The sequence below is a fragment of the Mus caroli genome, chromosome 3 (genome assembly GCF_900094665.2).
Source record: "Mus caroli chromosome 3, CAROLI_EIJ_v1.1, whole genome shotgun sequence".
Taxonomy (NCBI): domain Eukaryota; kingdom Metazoa; phylum Chordata; class Mammalia; order Rodentia; family Muridae; genus Mus; species Mus caroli.
The window spans coordinates 100280398-100305012 of record NC_034572.1 but is presented as its reverse complement, the minus strand read 5'-3'; the positions used below and the strand labels follow the sequence as shown (position 1 = coordinate 100305012).

General features: G+C 35.7%; 1 protein-coding gene and 1 pseudogene across 1 annotated transcript in view; one reads left to right on the top strand and one right to left on the bottom strand.

Annotated features, from left to right (window-relative positions):
* LOC110291901 (chitinase-like protein 4) overlaps window positions 1–24615 on the bottom strand; it is a 43941-nt gene that overhangs the window by 5371 nt on the left and 13955 nt on the right. Inside the window, exons 3-8 of the mRNA XM_021159115.1 lie at window positions 11992–12086; window positions 8570–8620; window positions 7197–7226; window positions 6482–6683; window positions 4054–4110; window positions 3244–3409 (exon numbers count right to left, since the gene is read on the bottom strand). Coding sequence (XP_021014774.1) covers window positions 3244–3409; window positions 4054–4110; window positions 6482–6683; window positions 7197–7226; window positions 8570–8620; window positions 11992–12086 — 601 coding nt within the window. The remainder of the gene's footprint in view (window positions 1–3243; window positions 3410–4053; window positions 4111–6481; window positions 6684–7196; window positions 7227–8569; window positions 8621–11991; window positions 12087–24615) is intronic.
* The window catches only part of LOC110290980, a 1468-nt pseudogene continuing 1027 nt past the window's right edge, over window positions 24175–24615 (top strand).

The window sequence follows — 24615 nt, the reverse complement described above, 5'->3', positions numbered from 1 at the left end:
AGGCATTTTACATGCATGTAAGCACCAGAGAAACCAGGAAAGTTTAACATACAGCTTCCCTCTACAAGAGATGTATAGGTGTTCTTGGATTGATAACAATGATGCAGGTGTACAACCGGGCAATCCTTTGTTTTCTAATAAATCAGGCTCTTCCCATATCTGCTAGAATTTCCTTTTCTCAAATCCTTTACCTGGAAAACCTTGAGCATCACTTTTAGGCTATAAATCCCATCCTTATAAGTGATATAATTTGGGTTTTACAACAGCCTAAGTGACTTGTATGCTATCTTATGTCATCCAGACAATAGGGACAGCCACACACTTTATGTTTACCTCAGTAGAGCTGCAGAGACACCCGAAGCATGGGCCATTTCTCTGAGTCCATGATACTCATTCTCATGAAATTGTTCAGATGTGTCTTGTAAATAATATCAGGGTAAACATGTGTTAAACTGTTATAAACTTTGACTGAGCTAATTGTTATTTGAGTAATTTTTTCAAAATCATTTTGTGTCTAAATATGACTAAAGGAAAGTGGTCTGGGACCACCTCTAGAGTCCTGGTGTAGCACTTGTTACAATAAATGTGGGCTGAGCCATGTTACATTTTTTCCTCACACTGATTGGTTTTGTTTTCCTACCTGATGAACGGTGTGCAAGAAATCACCACACAAATTGCTTTACCTTCTACTCGTTTATATTGGCGGTCACCTACCCCTACAGCTAACTCCAGTACAGGGTATGAAATCACATTTCAAACCATGAAGCTTAAAATTGTACATTAATCAACTTCTTAATATAAAAAAGTTAAAGTTAAAAATAGAATGTGGCTCCTCCTGATAGGATGTTAAGTAAAGGCTGCATAATAAAGGATATAGTAAGCTTTCATAAATTTTACATAGATGAGAAATATTTTTGCAAGAGATTTGTATGAAGGAAAATATTTATTCTATATGAGGTCTAAGGATGAGGCAAAGTTATGAACTATGCTGCAACAGGCCATGTGAAAGTGCTGCTTTGAATTTATAAAGAGATTATAGAATGAAATACTTCTTTGAATTTACTATCTATATCCTTCTGTACTTCCCCATTTGTGTAACATATTATCTATGAAGTAGTCTTTTTCTTACATAGGAACATTTGTCTAAACATCTATGAAAAGCTTGAAACAAAAATAAAAGTCTTTGTAGTCCCTTCTTTGCATTATGCAGTGTGCATGTATCTGTGTGTGCCTGACCTTGTTTCTTTCTTTTCCTTTCTCTCTGGCTCAGGAAAAGATAAAGCATTCCAAACCAAAGAACATAGGAAGGGAAAGAAAAAAAGAAAAAAAAAAAACAAAAGAAAAAGAAATACTGAGGGCAATCACCATCCCTGCCCACAAGCTGTAATACATAGCAATAGTCATAAACTGCATGATTTTGGTACAGTGACAGGCAGCTAGATCAATAGAATAGAATTGAAGACCCAAAAATGAACCCACACACCTATGCTCACTTCATCTTTGACAAAGGTGCTAAAACCATCCAGTGGATAAAAGCCAGCATTTTCAACAAATGGTGCTCATTCAACTGGCAGTCAACAAATAGATGGATGCAAATTGTTCCATTCTGATCTCCCTGTATAAAGATCATGTTCAAGTAGATCAAGGATTTCCACATAAAACCAGATACACTAAATCTAATGGAAGAAAAGATGGGAAAGCTTTGAAACCATAGGCACAGGGGAAAAATTCCTGAACAGGACACAAATGGCTTATGCTCTAAGATCAGGGAAAACTCTTAAAGCCAATGCTGCTATGTAAGCCTTCACTAGAATAGCTTCAGGATTAGGAGTTAACATGGTGTGATTATGATGGTTACTGCAACTGCCTGATTTTACCAGGCCCTGTCAGTCTCAGTAAACAGCAGCCTAGTGAATATTAACTGGAGGTCCACATATGAACCACTACTTATTACTCAGTTGACATAATAAAATATTAGTATTATTAATTTAAAAAAACTTCACATCTCTATCCTGGACATAAATGGCCCACATGACTCAGAGAGTAAGTGATCAAGTAATTAAGTTTCTTTCATTAAGCTACTGGTGCTTTCAGCAGAACTTTATTTCCAGAAGGCATCATCTTTTGGGCCCAGAAAAACAAATAGAATTAATTGCCAGGAGCCATCAGCTGTTTGCCCTGAGAACACAGCAGGTTAAAATTGCACAAGTCATTACCGTTTTGGTCCCACAATAGCAAGAGAGTTAAACTGTCAGAGTCACCAGCTCTTTGCCCCCAGAATAGAAAGAGAAAATAGTTAACTTGCTAGAAGCCATCAGCTTCTGGTCCCCAGTGCAGTAAGAGAGAGTTAAAGAGAAAGGTCATCAGCCTTTGGCTTTCATCTGATTATGTCTCACATCAGCACCTGTCAGGTCAGTATATTGCCAATACATTATTAATTAGTGTCACAAAAGTCTAAGTTTTGTCATATTTCTTGACTATTATGTACAGTCCATTAATGTAAACCAAGGTGTTGCATGAGAATTACAGATCTTTAAATAAATATAAAACTCCCATATGATCAGAACTTGATGCCTTTTTGAACTCACATGTCTTTCCAAGTCACTTTATCACAGTTCTCTAACTCCTCATTACAAGAGATGCCTCCTTACCTAATCTAATTACAACAGAGTCCTTCTCAGACCTAGAGCAAGTTTCACTTACTCAGAAGTGCTTGCTAACCCTTCTTCAAGCCCCGTCAGGTACTCACAAGGTTGAGTTTCTTTGCACTCTGGTGTTTCATGCCAGTTAACAAGATGTTTCCTTTGTTGCCCAGATTACCTCATATATGTAACTTATGAAGCTAAAACTTCTGCCTTGATCCTTTCTTAAAATGGGACCCTCTAACTTCTGGCTTATAAGGATTGAACTCTGCATGCAAACAACAGAATTAATTGTGAAACTTACTAGCTGTGTGATCCTGAAGTTACTCAAACACTCTCTGTACATTAATGGTTTTGTTGGTAACATGAAGATCATGACACTGGACTCACTCCCCAGAGGGCATATGATGATGTACTATTGTTCTTAAACAGCATGGAAAGTAATGTCTCACATATTTGTTGAACAAATGAATCATAAGTTAGGGCATATACAGTGCTAAGATTCTACAATCCTATATTTGTTTGGTTTAGTAAAATTCATAGTTCTTGAAATGGAGAGATTTAAACCTTTTAGGACCAAAGAATTTTCCAATTGACTGACCTGCACCAGAACACTGAAGAGATGTTTGTCCTTAGGAGGGCTTCCTCGAGACCCAGGGTACTGCCAGTCCAGGTTGAGGCCATCAAATTTATATTGACGGAGGAATCTGATAACGGACTTAATGAATGTCTGACGGGTCTGAGGAGTAGAGACCATGGAACTGAACCTTATGCATATTGAAAGAAGTTAGTGTTAGACTTCTATGACAAGGATACCTTGGGCACAAAACAGTTCACAGTTGATTTTTGACTCTTTGTCCTTCACCTAGGTGCCCTGTTTCTCTATCATCCTCCATTTATATTCACATCACCTATCTAAATGATACCCTTTATTTTCCTAGCATCATATTAACTACTAACAACTTTCCCTGGTATTTGAAATTTATGTTCATCCTAACCCATATTTGTCTTCAAACATTCCAAGTTCATATCTAATACACAAAAATTTCTTTCTAATAAGGGGCCATAGTTTTATTTCTTGAAAAGTTAGTCTAGAGCAAAATATGACAACCATCTGTTCTGGAGAACATGAAATACTGTAAGTGAATGATTGTTCATTTATTAGTAAAAAAAATACTCTCAGAGGATGCATCCCAAAATATTAGGACAAATGTGAAAATTTAAAGGACATACATGTACATGGAAAGAATGTTAACTGTTTATTTGAGGCTCTATTATAATTATTTACATATTAACCTACATACTCAATTGACTTACTTTAATTTTCTTCCAAAATGTGAAATAATCGACATGTGATTTTACAGCTCTAGCCTCCCTACAAAGCCTAGTAGCCCATGTTTATAGAACTTACGGGGCAGGTCCAAACTTCCATCCTCCAATGGCCAGGAGAGTTTTTAGCTCAGTGTTCCTCAAAAAGGACAGAAAAAGCAAAATATCAAAACACTTGACCTCCATTATCTAAGATATCTGTGCTTTTTATAAATATTTCTAATACTAGTCATTTTTCTGACATAACATTATAGAAGTTTTTCAATATTGAGTAATTCTTAATAAAGTTCTTCATTATCATACTTTAAGCACAGGCTACTTAAATAATAGTAAATTTGAGAAGTGTATACCAAGTAGTGTAGTGACTACTTCTCAGTTCAAGTAACTTAGAACCATAATTAACTCACATTCTCCCTAGTAACAAAAGTGACAAGTATATGGATCTTTATTATTTCTCAATCCTCATCAGTAAATACAAACTATTCCTCTTGGAAGTATACATCTTCACTTAAATACTTTGTTTGACACATCAAATTCCATAATAATTGATTAGCAACTTTGAGAAGACATTAAACTTCTAGGGTCCTTGCCTTTCCTCAGAGATTCATTTTCTGTGATCTGTGGTAGGAATAGGAATTGCTTTCAGGCATCTACTTATAGTTTTGGTGAAAGGCATGCCAGGGACACTATTGAATATAAGACCTTGTATTGAACTCATTTGCAGTTGGAAATTATACCTTAGATTTTTCCTAAAATTAATGTTACTATGTAAAGAAGATGTCATCTGAGTCTTGTAGACCGTTGGTATGACTAAACTCCCTAACCTGTCAATTGATGGAAATAAATTTTCAGTTTATTGTTAAATATAACAAAACTTTTATAGATATCAAACATTTATGATTCTTGGGAGAAGAGATATTTACCTTCTAATATCCCACACTTCTAGATTCCTGAATTAATTTATAAAGATTGCAGTTTTGTTGTTTCTCAAAAAACAAACAAACAAATGACAAAAAAAGATGAACCACAACACTGATGTTTCCAACACTAAGATATCTTTTACAAAGTCAGAGAAGGTAATAAAAACAATCACATACATCTTTGCTATTTATCATGTGGCTTTCTACGTTTAAGTGACAAAATTCCCACAGCCAAAGGTTCCTGGGAAAATAGTGATCACAGAAGTAATTCTAACAGGAAGTTGTGACCCAGGCTCACACAACAGAAAAATATTACCTGAATGTGAAGTGGGATGTAAACATAAGATATGAAGCTTCTAAATTATTGAAAGAACATGGAGAAACCCCCATGTGGTTGATTTGGACCATGAATATTTTTATTATGTATTAGAAATTTACAAGCTACTATTGAAAGATTAAAATAGCTTTGTTGTTTTTCTTTCTCACAAATAAAATTAGGGAAAGAAATAAAGTCAATAGAAATAGGAGGTTTAGACTAGAGAGAGTTTCAAAATGTAATATGATCATGAATTAATATAAAATGCATAAATCAGTAATTGAGTATCAAGATTATAAACCATTTTATAGAAAAGGAAAATCCTTGGAACAATGTCCTCAAAGAAAGACACTTGTTTAACAGTTGAATTTAGCAAACCTAACACCATGATTAAAAGAAAATTTAAATTTAATCTGCTTTGGCCTATCTTTTCATGTCTCTCTAGGTAGCTATAACAGTGGAAGATAAAACCAAATCAATATCATCAAGTATATGGATGAAGTAAAAATTTGTACAGTCCTGGTGTAAATATAACTAAGTACAGTTACACTAAAAGCATCATGAAAATCTTTTAGAATGGTAGATCTGCCACATGATCTAAAAACTCACTCTTCAGTTTATCTCCAAATTACACATACCCAGGGTTTTCAAGAGGAGGCAGCGTGTCAAGAGCTACTGTAGGTTTATTCACAAATACAACTTAAGTCAGAGTAATCATCAAGACTTAGGTGAAAGGACAATGTGCTGTGTTTCCTATATATCCAGAAGTACTACTCAAACATTAAAAGTATTAAAATTGGTGTTGTTTCTGTGGAAATGTATTTTTGAAGCTTGTAGTCAAGGTATTAAAATAAATAGGTGTAAGACAGACAAATAGAATATGGTCTGAATCATAAATGGTATCTATAATATTTGAACACATAGAATGTGAAAATAAAATGATGATTCTAACTGAGAGATAGGAACATAGTGTTGGTTAAACAACAGAATGAAGCAGGAAGAATATTTCAAGAACTATGTATAGGAAGAACCCTACATAAAAAATATGGGGTCGTATAACATGTGGTTATGAGACATTCAGAGGTATATGCAGATTCAAGGACATGAGTGATAGAATAAATAAAAAGATGAAGGTATAGCCTGTCTCAATTTAAAACTCAAGAATACACTAATGGAATCATCATTTATTTTGTTGATTCTGACATACAGTTTAGAAGAACTGAGATATAGCAACTATTAGAAAACTGATACCGACCAGATATTTCTGTCCTTACCTGTCTTTCAGACCATTTAATGCTTCATAGTCCCGCAAGTCTTGCTCACTTGTGTAAGTGATCTCATTATTCTTCATCCCAGCAAAGGCATAGATCAGGTGAGTACACAGGCAGGGGTCAATATTACCAGGTTTGAAACTCCCTTCTGTTGGCCTGTCCTTCGCCCAACTGGTATAGTAGCACATCAGCTGGTAGGTAGATCCTGTGGAAAGTTATCAGAGGAATAGTGTCCTGATGTTGATGCCTTATCTTTGGCTAACAATTTTGCCTTTATGAACTTATTTGTTTAGCATCAGACATTTTCTAGTAAGGAAGAGATAAGTGTTGAAAATATTTGTGCAAATGAGTATCTCTTTCTAACCAGCCAATGACTCGGTTGCTTACAATTGTAACAAATTCATAGTCAAAACTCAGATACATTTTTGTGCCTCATGAAAAAAAAAACCAAACCCAAAGAAAAGTACAATATCTGTAAAATCCAAAAGTTGTCAATTTCAAAACTCCCAACTCATCTCATTAGTAATGACAGCAGAGAAATTTGATGCTATCCTACTACCCTAGAGGAAAATCTACTATATTTCCACCAACCAATTATCTCTTGATATTTGAGTCTATATATCAAATATAAAGTAATTATGATTATCAGAAAACCACATTAAAATAATGAATCAGGATTAAAGATTCATGTTGAAGAAAGATTTGATCAAAAACTCACCCAGCTGTACATTCAGAAGAATTGCCAGACCTAGAAAGAGAAAGATAGGGAGAACACATTTCTTTCCCTGGATCAATTGATATAACCATAACAATTGGCATAACATAAAATTTGTAATCCTTGTAGATAATCTTACTATCTGTAGCTCATTCCCTCTTGCAAGAGAATTTACTTTGGCAAAAACAAAAAAATACTATTTCAATAATGTGGGGACCTTAAAATTATCATGGCCTTCAACCTTTGCTACACTCTCTAGTCCACACTATCAATATTTCATGTTCCTCCCTCAATGTCCTAATTGTTATTCAACATTAAGTCTACTATAACTACAAGAATTTCTGATTGAAATTATTCACAACTACACCTGCTTAATGTTCATACATGTATGAATCTTAGTTCTAAGATCTGCAATGAATCAAACCTTCTCCAGCTGATGCCACATCTAAAGCACTTAACAGTATCTCCAGGAAACTTTTGGATTTTTGTAAACATTGAACACCCGCATTTGCCAGAGAAAACATAATGACTGACTCCAGTTATCAGTTTGGACTATCAGTGCGCAGCTTAGGATGGAAATTATTCCTGTTGGTGGCATTTTTTTTTTGTTTTCTTGTTTTCTTGTACTGTGTGTGTGTGTGTGTGTGTGTGTGTTTTGAATCATGGTGTCTCATTAGTTACCCAAATCTTGTTTTCTATTGGAAAAACTTATGAGACACGGTGAGTTTTAGGTTTTAATCATCATCATGAATTAAAACTCCTCTTATCTGATTCTTCTAAACATTGAGAATCAAGTCATTTGAATAACTTTGTGAAACTGTACAACATTTCTGAATCACATATGAACAGAGTATAGTGAGTTTTCAACAACTTTATTAAAACAGTGACTAACTCTCACTCTTGGAATAACTGTGTGTTTGTATAGGACAGATCTATGTCATCAAATAAAAAGAATAAAAAAGGACAAATGTGAAATGATGCTGAATAGAGAAGAGGCAAGAAATGTAGACAATTCTCTCTCAGAATCTACTGATTCCCTTCTCTTAAAATAGGTTCCAGGACAGCAATTAGAATAAAGTCACATAATTGCATTTTCAATAAGGAGGCACAGGAAGAGGTGTAAATTAATGAATGGCTGCACAAAAGACAAACAGTAAAGAATACTTGAATGTATATGAGATATTAGTGCTAAGCCTGTGGCATCAATGTAGGCATGAGTGTTCTCCCACAAGATGGACTTATGATAGATAAAAAAAAATCCTGAGTAAAGTGTCACAATTTCAAAAAATAGATGAAGAATTTGAAAGCAAAATGTTGTGGAGTTAAAACTATTTATTTCAGCAAGACAAAGGCTCTCTCTCTGATTTTCAACTTACCTGTGACAACAATGAGCTTGGCTATGATGTCTTCAGGACAGCTACAGAATTCTTCATCCAGTGGGCTTTTTGCATCATTTCAGACCCTGATTATTACGTTTTCTAGGTAATACCATATTTTATGGTAGAAAGTTTTTACCATAATATGTGTGTGGACAATTATTAAACCAATAGCTTCCTACTGTTGACTTATCTACTTTAATATCTGCCCAACAATTTTATAGTTCCATATAACCAGAAGTGCCCTGTCTCCTACTCCTAAGATGGATGAAAACTATCACCCTAGGAAACAATTCATTTTAAATTATTTTGACAGTTCCCAGAAATGCATATTCTTTTCATATACAGGAAGTTATTTTTATTGTTCATGCTTCTTATCTATTAATATTCTTATTCAAACGTAATAAAATGATTCAGTGGAAAATTTAGCCACTGTTAAACAATTTACTGTCTTCTTTCAGTCACAGGAATGTCCCATGGCCAGTGTTTGTCTTTATCTTTTTAATGTCCACGTTTATTTATTTATTTATTTACTTATTTATTTACTATTTTATTTGATATTTTCTTTATTTACATTTCAAATGTTGTCCTCTTTCCTTGTTTCCCCTCTGAAAATCCCCTATGCTTTCCCCACTCCCCCTGCTTCCAACTCACCCACTCCCATTCCCAATCCTGGCATTCCCCTACACTGGATCATAATACCTTCACAGGATCAAAGGCCTCTCCTCCCATTGATGATCAACTAGGGCATCATCAGCTAGTTATACAGCTAGAGCCACATGTCCCACCATGTGTTTTCTTTGATTGGTAGTTTAGTTTCAAGGAGCTCTGGAGGTACAGGTTAGATCATTTGATGTTACTCCTATTGGGAATCAGACCTATTTAGCTCCTTGGGTATTTTCTTTAGCTCCTTCATTAGGGACCTTGTGCTCTATCCAATGGATGATTCTGCTTACTCTTGTACTGTAGAAAGAATTCTAGGTACGGTTATTAGACATTTCTTTGTCTAAGGATAAATGGGCCCAAGCATGTTTCCTTTCCAGCTCAGAAGTTTCCTCTAGTGTTCTGTATGTAGGCTGATAGGAAAAAAGTAGAAACCATTCCCAGACACTAATATGTAAGATGATTTTGGTAAAATATTTCCATTCCTTCAATATTGATCACATATTTTGAGGACTCTGTGTTCATTCCAGTTTACTCTTCCAAATTCTATATGAAACTAGTATATCATATTAAATTTAAAGTTAAGCAAAATTGTGTATTTACTAATTCAAGATAGCACACATAGTCCATTGTAAGTTTTAATCCCACTCCCAATAATATTACTTCTCAAAATACAATAACATATCCATTCTTTACCATTTATTGATATCATCTTCCACTTAATTCCTGTAGAATTTCCAAAGAATATTATTTATATTTTCTGTATGTTATTGACATGGGGTTATACACTCTACTAAGGTGGTGAAAATTTGTATTTTTCATTGTACATGAGCACCTTACCATATAGAGAAAATATCTTGTTTCTGAATGGATATGGTTCTTTTTGATAATAAATTTGATGACCTAAATATTAGGTAAAAAAGAGGAGGTGGGGATTCTTGGAGGCATGAAATATTCTAGGTCAGTACCAGGTACTAGATTATTTGCTGGGAAGATGGGACAATGAGATACGTACATTGCTATCTGCACACAGATAACTAGAAATGTGGCAGTATGTAGGTTAGAATAAATGGTATCTTTTATGTTATATCTAATAAGACAAGAACCAAGCTATCTGGACATGAGATTTATAAATACATTTTGAGTCTGACTCTTATTTTTGTTAATATGGAACTGGCAGGATGAACCAGTAAAAAACTTTTGCAGTACTAGCTTTCTTGTGAGTCTTAAAAGTTATACCTGTTTAATAATTTTGTAAGTTAACTGTATGTATACATTCTAGGATAAATAATATTTTATGGTTTCATTACTATTTATAAGACTACACTAAATTTAGGAGATACTTTGGGAAAAATTATTTACTTGAAATTTACAACAAGTTATAAAAGCATTTATTATGTGCTGGGTTGGCATAAGAATTTCATGCTGCTCTTTTGTAACTTATCTCTTTTTCTGATGAAAGAAATAACAAGAAAAATACCACAGAGATGAGCTATGGCCTATTGACTTAAAGTTCTAGACTATTGATCATTATATATGGAATCTAAGGAAAAAATCCTACTGGGCCACCCTACTGACTATTGTTCATTACATCCCCTATAAACTTTACAGGTATATGAGGTATGGACCTTGAAGACATAATGCCAGTCAAACTCCTCCACAGTGATCAGTAAAATCTGGCAATGTCCTCATGTTCCACCTTCTATGACCTAATTGTTATAAAATTTGAAACCTGTTACTTCTGCAAGTCATAAGGAATGAGATTATTCATAAGGTCCTCTAACTAGTGAGTATACATATAGTAGCCTCAGTCTTCAGAGTAGTAATCAACCAAGCCTTCCGCAAGTCAAGACAACATTTAAAATATGCCATTCAATAGTGTTTGAATTTGGCCATTGTTTACATCAATCTGTCAAGAAACCATGCCACATAAATTGAATGTTATGTCCGAGATGCTATTTTTAGCAACAAAGTAACAGTTTAGTTTTGAAGAGGGTTTCTCTTTGTGTTGATTTGCTTTTTAAATCAGGTTGTCTTATCATGTATGCATGGTTGTATATCTATTGGTGAGTGTTCAGTGCAAAGATTTTGGATTTGAATCAGTATGTAATCTACTGATTACACCTCTACTGGGCGTCTTTTGAACATTCATAGGCAGCCTTCATTTAAATGAATTTATGAAACTGAAAAATTGTGTAGGGCACAGGTTTGAAGCAACTCATAAGCTTTGAAATACTTGGTTTTAAACACCTGAATCTAGCTCTATGAATAACTTAATGCTTCTTCATGTGTCATTTTAGGTATTCAATGGAAAATAGCAATGTGGGATAAATGTAAAATAATTCTGAAAGGAGGAAGACAAATAAAGCTGCGATAGTGCTATCTCAGATTCTACTCCTGCCCCTCTCTGAAAAAGTTGTTCTAGAACAGTAACAGTGAAATAAACACAATAGGAAATTCAGGCAGGTGGCTGGCACAGCAAGGAGAGCAGGGTAAGGAATGAGTAGGAAAGGAAGAGCAAAACAAGCCTTGAATGAAGGTGAACCATTACTGTTATGGCTGTGATACCACTGAAAGCAGAAGAATTCTCTCAGCTCATGAACTTATGAGAGCTAGGGAAACCCTGAAAATGGAAAGAAAATGAGCAATTACAAAGAATAGAAAAGCATAGAGTTGTAGAGTACAAATTGCTTTCTTGTCAGATCCTGTAAGGGAAAAACCATGCAAGGCTGAAGTTCTGTATCAGATTATCAACTCACCTGCGACAAGAATGAACTTGGCCATGGTGTCTTCAGGATTGCTTCTGGAGAGCTTCTGCTGGCTTTTTATACACTCAGAGACCATGATTTTCATACTGTTTTGAAAATGGAAAATTTAGAGCAGGAAGTGTTTGTGAATAATCTTTTAATTAATAGCTTCGCATTGCTGAATAAGCTCCATTAATATATAACCAGCACCTTTTATCACCGGTTCAGTCAAGATAGAAGTGGGTATTTCTTTACATTATGTATCAATCATCCACTAAGACCATATTGGCAGTTCCCAGGGACTCAGCATATCTTTGGATATTGGAATTAATGCTTATTGTATTTATTCCACACCTAAGCAAGTATTATTCAGATAGAAAATTAAACAAGTTGATTCTATGGAAGACATTTTGCTGACCTCATTCATTTACTATAATTCTGAGATAATTATCTAAGGGCATTTTGGATGTTATGAGCAACTCTGTGGACACTGATCCTGTGTTTTTTGGTTTTTTTTCATGAGGAATATCAGTTTAATACATAAGAAAGAGTAGTATCATTATCTTTGAACGCAGAGTTTTTGACACTGAATAATTAAATGGAATATAGGCACACCCTATTCTTCAGAAATAAGTGAGTAAATCTTACAAAATTCTTTCATGGATATTGATTTCCTAAGAGTTCCAAAGAACTTGCATGGCTCTAAGCCAAAGGCAGGGAAAATGTTGCCTTGAGAGAATTAAGAATTGTGTCAAGGTAAGAATTGGGTGGTGGTTGGTATTTAAAATCTATTTAAAGATTTACACAACCCTGAGGTTTGGTAAAGAGCAGAGTTGCAAGTAACCAGAGAACTATGAGAAAGAATTAAGTTTTGTCTCCAAATATGGTCAAAGGTTTAAGTTCAGATTCATTAGTATATATACAATGATCTATAAAACTGTTCAAGGGGCAGAAAAAAGAAAGAGACCCTGTTGAGGATCACATAATTAAGAAGGACATTAACTAGTAGTCACGGGAATCATTTCTACTTGTCTCAGCATGTCTGGTCCTACCCCCGTTTCTACATTCACACACTGTTCCTCATCTCTTTTCCTTGGTGAGATATTACTTTACTTTAATTGCTCTTAGAGAACTTAGAGAACATGATATTGACAGTAAAATAATCTTGTGTTGATTTAATACTTTTGAAATTAAGATTGGTTTAAAGGCAAACAATCACTGTGATAGATGAGGTTATAATTTAATGATAATATAGAGTGGACACTCAGAAAACAAATCAACAAACTGACCATTTCTTTCCCTCAACATAACTCAGAAGTAGCACCTCTCTTCACACTTATTCCTTCTCTAAAGTCAGTTGTAAGAACACATATAAAAATCAGGTCCTTTTTCAGCCTTTGCTCTTGATACAAAATTATATTTCTTTAATTTGGCTATTTCTCATTTTCCTCTTCTCTGTTGTATTCATCATATTACAAATACCTTCCTTGTTTATTCCATGCTCAGCTGACTCTTCTCCATATTTCTCATTGTTATTCAGATCTCATCACTGGATATCGCATCAGGAGTCATCATACAGTGGCCTCAACATTGAACATTACATATTAGCCATCAGACCCTAAGATAGTTACATGTGCAGTGCAGATAATATGTCGCCCAATACTATACTCTTTCTCATTTGTGTGGCCTTTGAATAGCTCCAAAGTTCCACTCTTCATTTAAGGCCTTACAAAACTTTTTGGACCCTTTACTGTTCCCTGATCACATGCAAATCACTGAATCCACATTCCCCATTCATAGATCATGAAATACTCTAAACTGTGCAGCCTCCTGTATTTTCTTGCCTATTACCATATCCCTGAGAATAAACAGTGAGCTAGTTTGCTCCTGTAGGCCTGTTAACTACACAATATGCTGGGTGTTTGGACACAATGCCAAGCACACAAGTACAAAGCTTCATTCTTCAATATTGCCTAGGGATATTTTTTTTCCTTATTACCTATTTTGGGGACTCAACAGTCTTTACTCAGGTCATATTTCTGACTTTGCTGCTTTTGATCACAATTAGTATTCTACTCTTTGTGCACAAAAACACTTTAAAGTTTTTGTTTGTTTGTTTGTTTTTCTTTTTCTTTGGTCATACTTTATTTTATATATATCAGTAAAATTCAGATGTTTAATTCACTATATTGGAATGATTTCACAATTTTTTAAACAGAAAGAAGGTCAGAAATAGTTCAGGACAAAGAATATACTCCCTCAGAGCAAATCTGAAAAAAGAGAACTCACTTCTCCTTTTTATTTTCACTTCTCACCACTGTACACAGTGACTAGTCATGTGTGATTCCAGTGCACTGACTACAAAAGAATCAAACAAAAGCCCAAATGCTAAAAATTTCTGCCTCAAAGTACTGGCATATGTTGGGTTTCTTTAGAATATAAATATTGACCTTGTTAATTCAATACTTAGAAAGATAAATTCAGATAACAACCACTAAAACTAGCGTAAAACAGGTTTATATTCACATTCAGTAATGAAGCATTCCTTTGCCTGAACTCTATCCTTCCTTGACACTGAGTATCACCATCCATTTTTCACATTTCTAAATGTTTGAACTTGTCCCACACTGTGTGTGTGTATGTGTGTGTGTGTGTATGTGTGTGTGTATGTGTATGTATATATATCAGACAGACTATGTTCTGAGCATGATGGGAATTTTATTTCTTTGTTAATTTTGTTCATCTGTTTGTTTTTCTTTATGATTTTGGAAGTTGCCCTCCTTTCATTTTTCTTCCTGGTATTTTTTCCTTTTCTTTTCTTATAAATGAAAACAAGTTAACTGTTTTCTATCCTCTTCATAGCACTCTTGAGTACTTCCAGGTAAAACTCTGGACTATCAGCTCCCTCCACATGACTTTGAAAGTAAAAGCAAGAAATAAAAAGAGAAGAAGATAATTTAATTTCCAAAGGAGAAAAGGATTATCAGGAAGATACAAACTCAGTGACAGAATACCCAAAAAAGTACAAAGGAAGAAAAATAGTTGGTACACTGATTAAAAAGTATTCAGGTTTGAACAGAGCTTCTGCAACATGGAGCCCTGCCTGGAAAGACAGCACAAAGCAGGAGGCTGTTTCAAACAGTATAGTAATAAAACTAGCAAAATACAACTATGAAGTAATAGCATGGAAAACTACACAAATTCCACAGATACTTGAAGGATGACTAATACTTTTTAATGACCAATGTGCTATTGAAGAATCAGTGGAGAAATGAAAATTTTCTAAAGTCAAATGACAATATAAAAACAAAATTATAAGTATATTTGGAGTAGAGATAAGGAAGTTCCAAGAGATAATGTAAGTTAAATATGTATAGACATATGTTAAACTTCTCATAATGCTGTAACTCAAGGAATCAGGAAAAAACAAATAAACAAACAAAAAACTTATGCCTCATACAAGTGTATGACAAGAAATGATTAGTATCAATTAGTAATTAATAAAGTAAAAATAGAGGATAGTACACACACACACACACACACACACACANAGAGAGAGAGAGAGAGAGAGAGAGAGAGAGAGAGAGAGAGAGAGAGAGAGAGAGATTTAGTAATAAAGATGTCACAGTGACAGCCTGACTGCCTTAGGGAATAGTGCAAAAACTTATATTCCCGCACCACCTCCAGTAGGATTTGTGTGACAAGTTCCACAGACTGAGGCGATTGACCTCAAAAGGGGGAGGCCTCCTGGAACTGGTTGTGGAACTCTTTGCCTGAGAAAAAAATATTGAGCTGTTGTTCTCATGGCAATCTATCTCTTTTGTTTTCTCTTATTCCTCTTCTTATTTACATGTTCCTGGTAGCCCAGGCCAAGATCTTAAGTGAGAATAATGGGTAAGAAACCATCTCTAGAGATGGGGCCACTAACATGACCTTATCCCTGGGGAAACCAACACTTTACTTTCTAAATCATTTACAAAACTATGATGATAAAAACTTTCCCAATAATAAAATTTCATATGGCTACATGTATGTCATCAGAGGTAGATTTTGTGATATGGTAAAGAAAACTTTAATTACAAAGAATTAAAATAGTTTAAACTTATATTGAAGAATGTAAAAATTCAGGCACTAGATCTTAAATAATAATTGGCCATGGGGCTGGAAAGTTAATTCAGTGGTTAAGAGCACTGACCATTAAAGATTTACTAACCTGCTCCTGGAAATATGCCACTAGCCTTGGACAACAGACCTCATTGAATACATCCTTTTAGAATAGTTATATTTTGATGATTTATAATGATGTTACCTGTTCTGCGTGTGATTCACTGAATACATAGTTTCAGAGTTGTAATGCATGGATGATTTTTTTGTGCTTTACTATGCCAAATAATTTTTGTTGGTATCTGTGATTGTTTCATTGGATATAGTTTCTAAGAGATGTAATTTATTTTTTTTTAAAGCATAACAATCCCCTGCTTGAGGGCTGCAGCAGACTACACTCAGATTCAAACTGGCTCTGTGTTTCTGTTTGTCAACACTGAATCCTTACCCAGCTAGCTTCAAGAACCCTCATTCCAGGGACCACCATAACCGACTAGGGTGGTCCGTGGCAAAAACCTACAGGTGGATAAATGTCTATGCCCAAATGACCTATTAAACTAAAATCAAAAGTATAAATCAAGTTATGAGATTTAAACAGTAATCAAATTCTCCCAATATAGAAAATCCCAGGATTTCTAAACCTTAAAAAATAATTAAACTACCTTCAAAGAATAATTAAACTACCCCACTAAACAGTCTAGTAGAGATGAAGAGACACAGTTGCAGTGGCCTTGTATAGAATCCTATCCTTACAATGTCCAAGATTTGAATGCATGGCTGAAATAAAACTAATATATAACCTTGAATTCTAAATGTTAGAGGACTATCTGGTCCAGTTGCTTAGACTGAACAAATACATGAGTGACATTTGACAAAAGCAAAATCATAAAATCAACTTTCAAGAAGACATTGGCTGAAGTCACAGGGTCATCTCAAAGAAAGAAGGTTTCAATACCTAAGACCAGATTTTTCTCAGATATTCATCTTGAGGGGATCTCAGGGGCACAATACAAGAATAACTCAGCAGTTATAGAAGAAGGGGTAATCTGTATGGGGTGGTAACTGACTCAGTGACAGCTGAGATGGCACTTATGCTGATGTATAGAGTATTCCTGTAGATACTCTTTATCCTTTTGTTTAAGCATAATAAATGTCTTCTTGTTTAGATGGTATTACCTTTAGAAATATTTTGAGGAGCTTTAGTAACATCTGTCATACACACAAAAGGAGGAAATTGGTCAAAAATGAATGTGTGGATCCTACTTTGCAAGAGTAGCAGAGATTATCTTAGGAGGCATGTCCTAATGTATACAGTTCCAGAGTGGAACAACTTGATAGGTATATATTATTAAATAGGCATGTTAATTTGGAAGCAAGACCAACAAAGTATTTTGGGAATGAGGTGCAAGAACTAGCTTTGGAAGAAAGGGCTGGTGAGAGCAACATGTTGTATTACTTCAGTAGCCAGTCTCAGGTAAGGTTTATACCTTGGCCAAAGAAACCCATGGAAAAGGAATTAAGCCACATAAAGAGAAGAACTGAATGATGGGGCAAGTTAGCCTTCAGATTTCTGGGTTGTAGCAGACATGACCACACATGCTTGCAAGCATACTTCTTTCTCAGTATCAGTTTTGAATTGTTTTGTTTTTTGAAGTCTGACTATTGGATATTCATATTTTGAGACATCATTCCATCTGGACTAATAGAATATGACTGACATGAAAAACAGAAAGACTTCATGACATTGAGGCCCCAATCTACCATTTCAAAAGCAAGATCAGTCTGAGTATTATACTGTAGGACCCTGAAAGGCAGCCTAGATCCTTTTCCAGAATAGGCTTAAAACCCTGGTAACCCGGAAAGGACAGAAGGTATTTTGCCATGTTCCTGGACACCATGTTCCTGACAGAAGGCCACAGCCCTCCATAGCTTTGTGGCCATCAGTCATACAGGGCAAAGTCCCAATTTTTTCAACAGGTAAAGGATGTGACCACAGGTCATGTAGCCTCAAGAAAGATTTCCATTTTAATGAGGTACCTAAAGTCCTGGAGGGCTCAGTCAATTAAGCTTTCCTTCCCAGACACTCCTTGAAATAAGAATTTAACTCAGGTCACCCTGAGGACTCGTGTACAGTTTTTTCTCATCTACTTTCTGCCATGACAAAAAGAAGCCTTAAAACACCAGACTGCCTCTTTTGATTAGGATAGGCCATGGGGAGCAACAGGGGACTTCCCCCAAATATCTGGGCATCTAATCTCCTATGGAGGGTTCTGTGTGTCCCCAGTGACCACCAAGCCAAGCTAGTAGCAGAGAAACCAAGGACTATCCCCACAGGACACAGCCAGATCTCCCCCACTTATACTAAGTCACCAGGCTAGATCCAGTCTTGGGGCCCCCAGTCTGTTCTCAGCTCTTTTGCAGAATCCTATGGCACCTGGGTGTCCAACAGCCTGAAATTTGGAAATTTCAACACAGATGGATACAAAACTTATTTCTACCAACATAATCTAAATTTTTCCCAGCTGCTGATAAGTGTTTGAAATAAAGAAGATTGTTTGACCTTGTATCCTTACACTGTAAAATCAGCATAAAAATGGACTAAGTACTGGTTCTGAATATTTTTTTAAAAAATACAGGACTAAGAAAAACAGGAAACCAAAAATTTTTGACAAGGCCAGGGTAATGGGATTCTCAGGCTCTTGGATGTCCAGGTGTCACTGGGTGTTGAGGAAGAACTGGGAACTGAATTGAGACTTTTTGGTTGGGTCAAGCCCAGAATCTATGGAGGGGTGTGGAAGGGCAACTATTGCTGGTCACACAGCGATTGTCCTGCGCTGTATCCTCTTGGAACACATTTTTAAAAACTGTGGTTGAAGGAAACTTGTTGTTTTTGTGACAGAAAGTACCAGTGAAGTCATCCATATCCAGGGTCCAGACCATAGCACCTCCAAAATTGTTCTCCTTGAGCCACTGAGCTGTTTTAAAAATGAAAATGAGAGTCGGTCATGGTGGAACACGCCTTTTATCCCAGTACTCAGGAGGCAGAGGCAGGCTGATTTCTGAGTTCGATGCCAGCCTGGTCTACAAAGTGAATTCCAGGACAGCCAGGGCTATACAGAGAAACCCTGTCTCGAAAAACAAAACAAAACNAAAAAAAAAAAAAAAAAATGAACATGAGATCTATGGTTACCTGTGAGTCAGTGTTAAGATCCCAGAGTATCTGGTTGACTGAGCTTACCTTCATCTGTCAGCTCTGGACATTATCATAGCCAATCTACTCTCTGTTCTTAAAAGCATAGGGCACTTCCTGATTGACATTCCAATTCTCAGTGGCTCCCTCTTTCAGGAAGCTGCAAATCTTTAAACATTCAACAGACTCAAATATTGGAATATCAATACCAAGAAAGAAAAATAACATGAACTTTGCTTTTCTTCCTTTGTATTCCCTTTAGAGATGTTGCTCTTTTTCTAAGGAGATTTATTTGTGTTAAAGAAAATGGAGACAATGTTCTTTACTACTGATTGGTATGACATACAGGTCTTAGCTCAGGCTATGTAAGTGATCTATCTATAGCTTAGGTCTATCTTGAGCTCTTACTATTATATTTTTCCATTCTGACAGTGTCTAGTTCTATTGCTAAGAAATTCTACCAACTAATAATCTCCTGCCCAGGACTCCTTCAGGTTGAGATTCTAGGAGTGATGATCTGAGTACTATTCATAGCATCTACTTGTAATATGTAATTTCATTTATATATGTAGTAATGGCAACAGCACACAAGGGCCAATTCATCAAACAAAGCTAGAACACAGAGGAATTGTGGAGATATGTTTATTTTCCTATTCATATATGTCATTCTTATATAGCCATATAATTTCAGAATTTACAAAGTTCATACATGATATGATAGGTAATTATGTGTACTGTATCTACAGTCTTATTAATACACTTAATAATAAGATCTAGTGTTAGAAGAAATTTTATATTTTCTAAAGTGCTATTAATTATTAACATTTAAATATAATATAAATCAAATAATTTAAAATGTTCATTCAAGTTAGTTTATGTAGGTACTGGACATGATAATGATTTGGTTTTAGCAGATTTTTATTCCCAGTTTAAAGAACTGGACCAGCAATTCACTGACAAAACTACAACAACTTACTGACCTCATAGTAGGCCCAAGTTCCTTCTTCCTTTGTGTACCTCCCTGGTTGGCCAGCACTACTGGTAAGGGCACCAGTCCTATTGTCAGAGGGGTCCCTTAAGGTGAAGAAGGTATGTCCATATGTTGGGAATCCAACAACGAGCTTCTCAGGAGCACAACCAGTGTTCTTCCAGTAGGACATGATATAATCTTGCAGTAGAAGATGTTTAGTCGTAGGTTCAGAGCAGTTGGTGATTTGTTCTTACTTAGGTTAGTTGCCTATTCTGAAATCTCAAATTATATAATGTAAATGAAAAAAATGCATTCTAAAATATATTGCTAATTTACAGATTTTCAAATATTCTAAGTCCCTTAAGAGGTCTGCATAAGCTCAGCAAGTGAACAGTATGTATGAATCTCTCAAGACATAGAACATATCAAATTTTCCTTTGAATTTATCCAGTATTTTACCACACTGAGGTAGGTGGTAAAGCCATGATCAAATGGAGTATTGCATAGGGGACTGTTTTATCTAGTATAGCCATCCTTGGAGCTATGAAGACTGTATGTCATAACCTGAATATAATCAAGGTATGTGGAAAAACAAAAATTCTAAGAATAGTAATTCATTTCGGTCAAATTTCTAGAAGCCCTTCATTGTACCCCTCTCAAAACATTGAGATTTCAAACTTTCTACCTCATCTACTCTCATTTTCTACTTTAATTTAATCTATAATGAAGGGTTCTGGACATGAACATGCTTATATTTATATGTTAAATGTATTTATGTCCACATAGAGACTTTAGGGAAGAGAGTGGTTTAGGAAAATATAGATTATACAAAGAATACTCATTTCAATATAGTATCTTGCAAGCTAAGTAAAAATGCTAAGCAAAGTTTGAATAGAGGAACGCAAACTATATATAAAATACTTTTCAAGAAGACCTACTGTATTAAACAAATGAGTCAGAGATTGATATGATACACCTCCCTACAAATTATAGGGTCACATGTATATCAGAGAACCCAAAACAACCCAGCATGTTGCCATTTGCAATGATGATCACTGAAACTTAATGCTAATTCCTTATTATTGAATATGGCAAACATTAACTCTAGACCGAGAAGTCAATCTAATATTGACAATCAAACTCTCTTGCTGTGTATATATCTTATTACTCTGAGCATGCATATATTATTTTAAAATATGTAATGATACTTGATAAGAAAGAAAATACAATAATCATCTTACTTAGTGGTAGATCATCCTATTACATATTATATATTACATGTTACAGAAAATATGCTCATTTTAGTGGATACTGATTCATGCAGACACTTACTGTTTAAAGTACAAGAAATAAGTAACTTCGATTCCTCAATAGTTAAATAGACATGTATATTAGAACACCTCAACTTCAAGCCTCAATGAATACCAGAAAGATGGGCATGAAAAGAACTTATGTGATGCTTACTGTGTTGTGCTGACTTCTGGACAACACATAGTTGTTGGCAACAATAACCATAGGCTGGATTACATGTACAAGATCAACACATGATCAAGCCAGCCAAATTTAAAGTATGGATGTGTCAGTGCCTATACTAAGCAAGAATGTTGTGAAAAAGATATTGGTATTTAGAGAATGATGAAGCAAAAAACCCTCAAATTTTCTTGGGAACGTGTCTGGGAAATTTTGGTTAACAACACAACCATGTACTTATAGGCTAACCTGATTAGATCTGTGTGTTATGTAGATATAAACAACCCAAACTATGAAACGTGAAATTCAGAGTTAAAGGTTGTATATTATGAAGAAGACATGGAGAACGACATTAGTTTAAAACGTGATCAAAACATATCATATTAAAGAAAAAATTAAAGAATAAAAATGTCCATTTAAAACTTCAAATCTGGGAAAGGATTCCTTCCATTCTGGGCCTGTGCACTGATCAGACCTTGAGCATGAACTCCACAGCTAGTCTCACAACATCCAACAGTTGAGACATCAAACTTTCTGTATCATCTACTCTCATTTTCTACTTTAATTTAATCTATAATGAAGGGTTCTGAACATGAACATGCTTATATTTATATGTTAAATGTGTTTATGTCAGCATAAACACATCCAAAAGAATGACTCCCAAGTGCTCTAACACACCCAGGATCATAGGATCAGAGATACCCTGATCAAACCTTGGGCACTAACTCCTTATCCAGTCCCATAAGATACAGAGGAAGCTCCACTCCCAAGCACTCCCAGGATCATAGGATCAGAGGTTAGGAGACACAACATCTGCCCAAACACTGGAAGTAACTGGGACCAGTACAATCCAGGAACCCAGGAACTCCACCTGACCAGTGGCATGTGTTCCTTCCTGTCTGGGCCAGTGCCCTGAGCAGAACTTGTGTGTGAAATCCACAGTCAGTCCCATAACACCAGACGAAGCTCCACTCCCAATTGCTCTAATACACACAGGACCACAGGATCCCAGGATCCCATGAGCTTTGTCACACCAGGGTCTCAGGATCCCAGAGAAAGCTTGAATACCAGGAACTCTGACACACTAAGGATCTCATGACCACAGGATCAAAGAATCAGAGGATCCCAGAAACAGCTGAACTCTGAGGAGTTCTGATATAAGCAGAATCACAGGAAATACAGGCGCCAGTTACATATAGGTCAGGCAACAATAAAAACAATCAGGTGGTAGGAGGCAAGCTTAAGAACATAAGCAACAGAAGCCAAGGTTACTTGGCATTATCAGAACCGAATTCTTCCACCATAGCAAATCCTGGGTACACTATCACACCTGAAAATCCAGGTTTGGATCTAAAATCACTTCTCATGTTGATGACAGAGGACTTTAAGAGGGACATAAATAACTCCCCTAAGGAAATACAGGAGAAGACAGGTAAATACCTAGAAGACCTTAAAGAGGAAACACAAAAATCCCTTAAAGAATTACAGGAAAACACCATCAAACAGGCAAAGGAAATGAACAAAGCAGTCCAAGATCTAAAAATTTAATAGAAACAATAAAGTAATCACAAAATGAGACAACCCTGGAATTAGAAAACCTAAGAAAGAGATGAGGCGTCATAGATGCAAGCATCACCAACAGAATACAAGAGTTAGAAGAAGAGATTTCAGGTTCAGAGGATACCGTAGAAAACATTGAAACAACAATGAAAGAAAATGGAAAATGCAAAAAGATCCTAACATAAAACATACAGGAAATCCAGGATACAATGAGAAAACCAAACCTAAGGATGATAGGTAGAGAAGAGTGCAAAGATTCTCAACTCAAAGGAACAAGAAATATCTTGAATGAAATTACCGTTGAAAACTTCCCTAGCCTAAAGAAAGAGATGCCCATGAACATACAAGAAGTCTATAGAACTCCAAATAGAGTGGACCAGGAAAGAAATTCCACCTGTAACATAATAACCAAAACAGCAAATTCACTACATAAAGAAAGAATATTAAAAGCAGTAAGGCAAAAAGATCAAGTAATATATAAAGGCAGACTCATCAAAATTACACCAGACTTCTACCCAGAGACTATGAACGCTGGAAGATTCTAGGCAGATATCACTCAGACCCAAAGAGAGCACAAATGACAGCCCAGGTTACTATACCCAGCAAAACTCTCAATTATCATAGATGGAGAAACCAAGATATCCCATGTTAAAACCAAATTTACACAATATCTTTTCATCAACCCAGCCCTACAAAGGATAATAGATGGAAAACACCAACACAGGGAGTGAAACTACACCTGATAAAAAGTGAGAAAGTAATCTTTTAACAAACCCAAAAGAAGACAGCCTCACAAACATAATTCCTCCTATAACAACAAACAGGAAGTAACAATCATTTTTAATTACTATTTTTTAACATCAATGGACTCAATTCGCTCATAAAGACATAGACTGGAAGACACCAGCGGAAGCGGGAAACGTGCTGTGTAATCACTGAGACGCGGAGGCGCTTGCGGCTTCTAAAATGCCGGATTACCTAGGTGCGGACCAGCGGAAAACCAAAGAGGAGGAGAAGGACGACAAGCCCATCCGAGCTCTGGATGAAGGGGATATTGCCTTGCTGAAAACTTACGGCCAGAGTACATATTCAAGGCAGATCAAGCAGGTTGAAGATGACATTCAACAACTCCTCAAAAAAATTAATGAGCTCACTGGTATTAAAGAGTCTGACACTGGGTTGGCACCTCCAGCCCTCTGGGATTTGGCTGCAGACAAACAAACACTTCAGAGTGAACAGCCATTACAGGTGGCAAGATGTACGAAGATAACGCTGATTCGGAGGACCCAAAATACATCATCAATGTGAAGCAGTTTGCCAAGTTCGTGGTGGATCTCAGTGA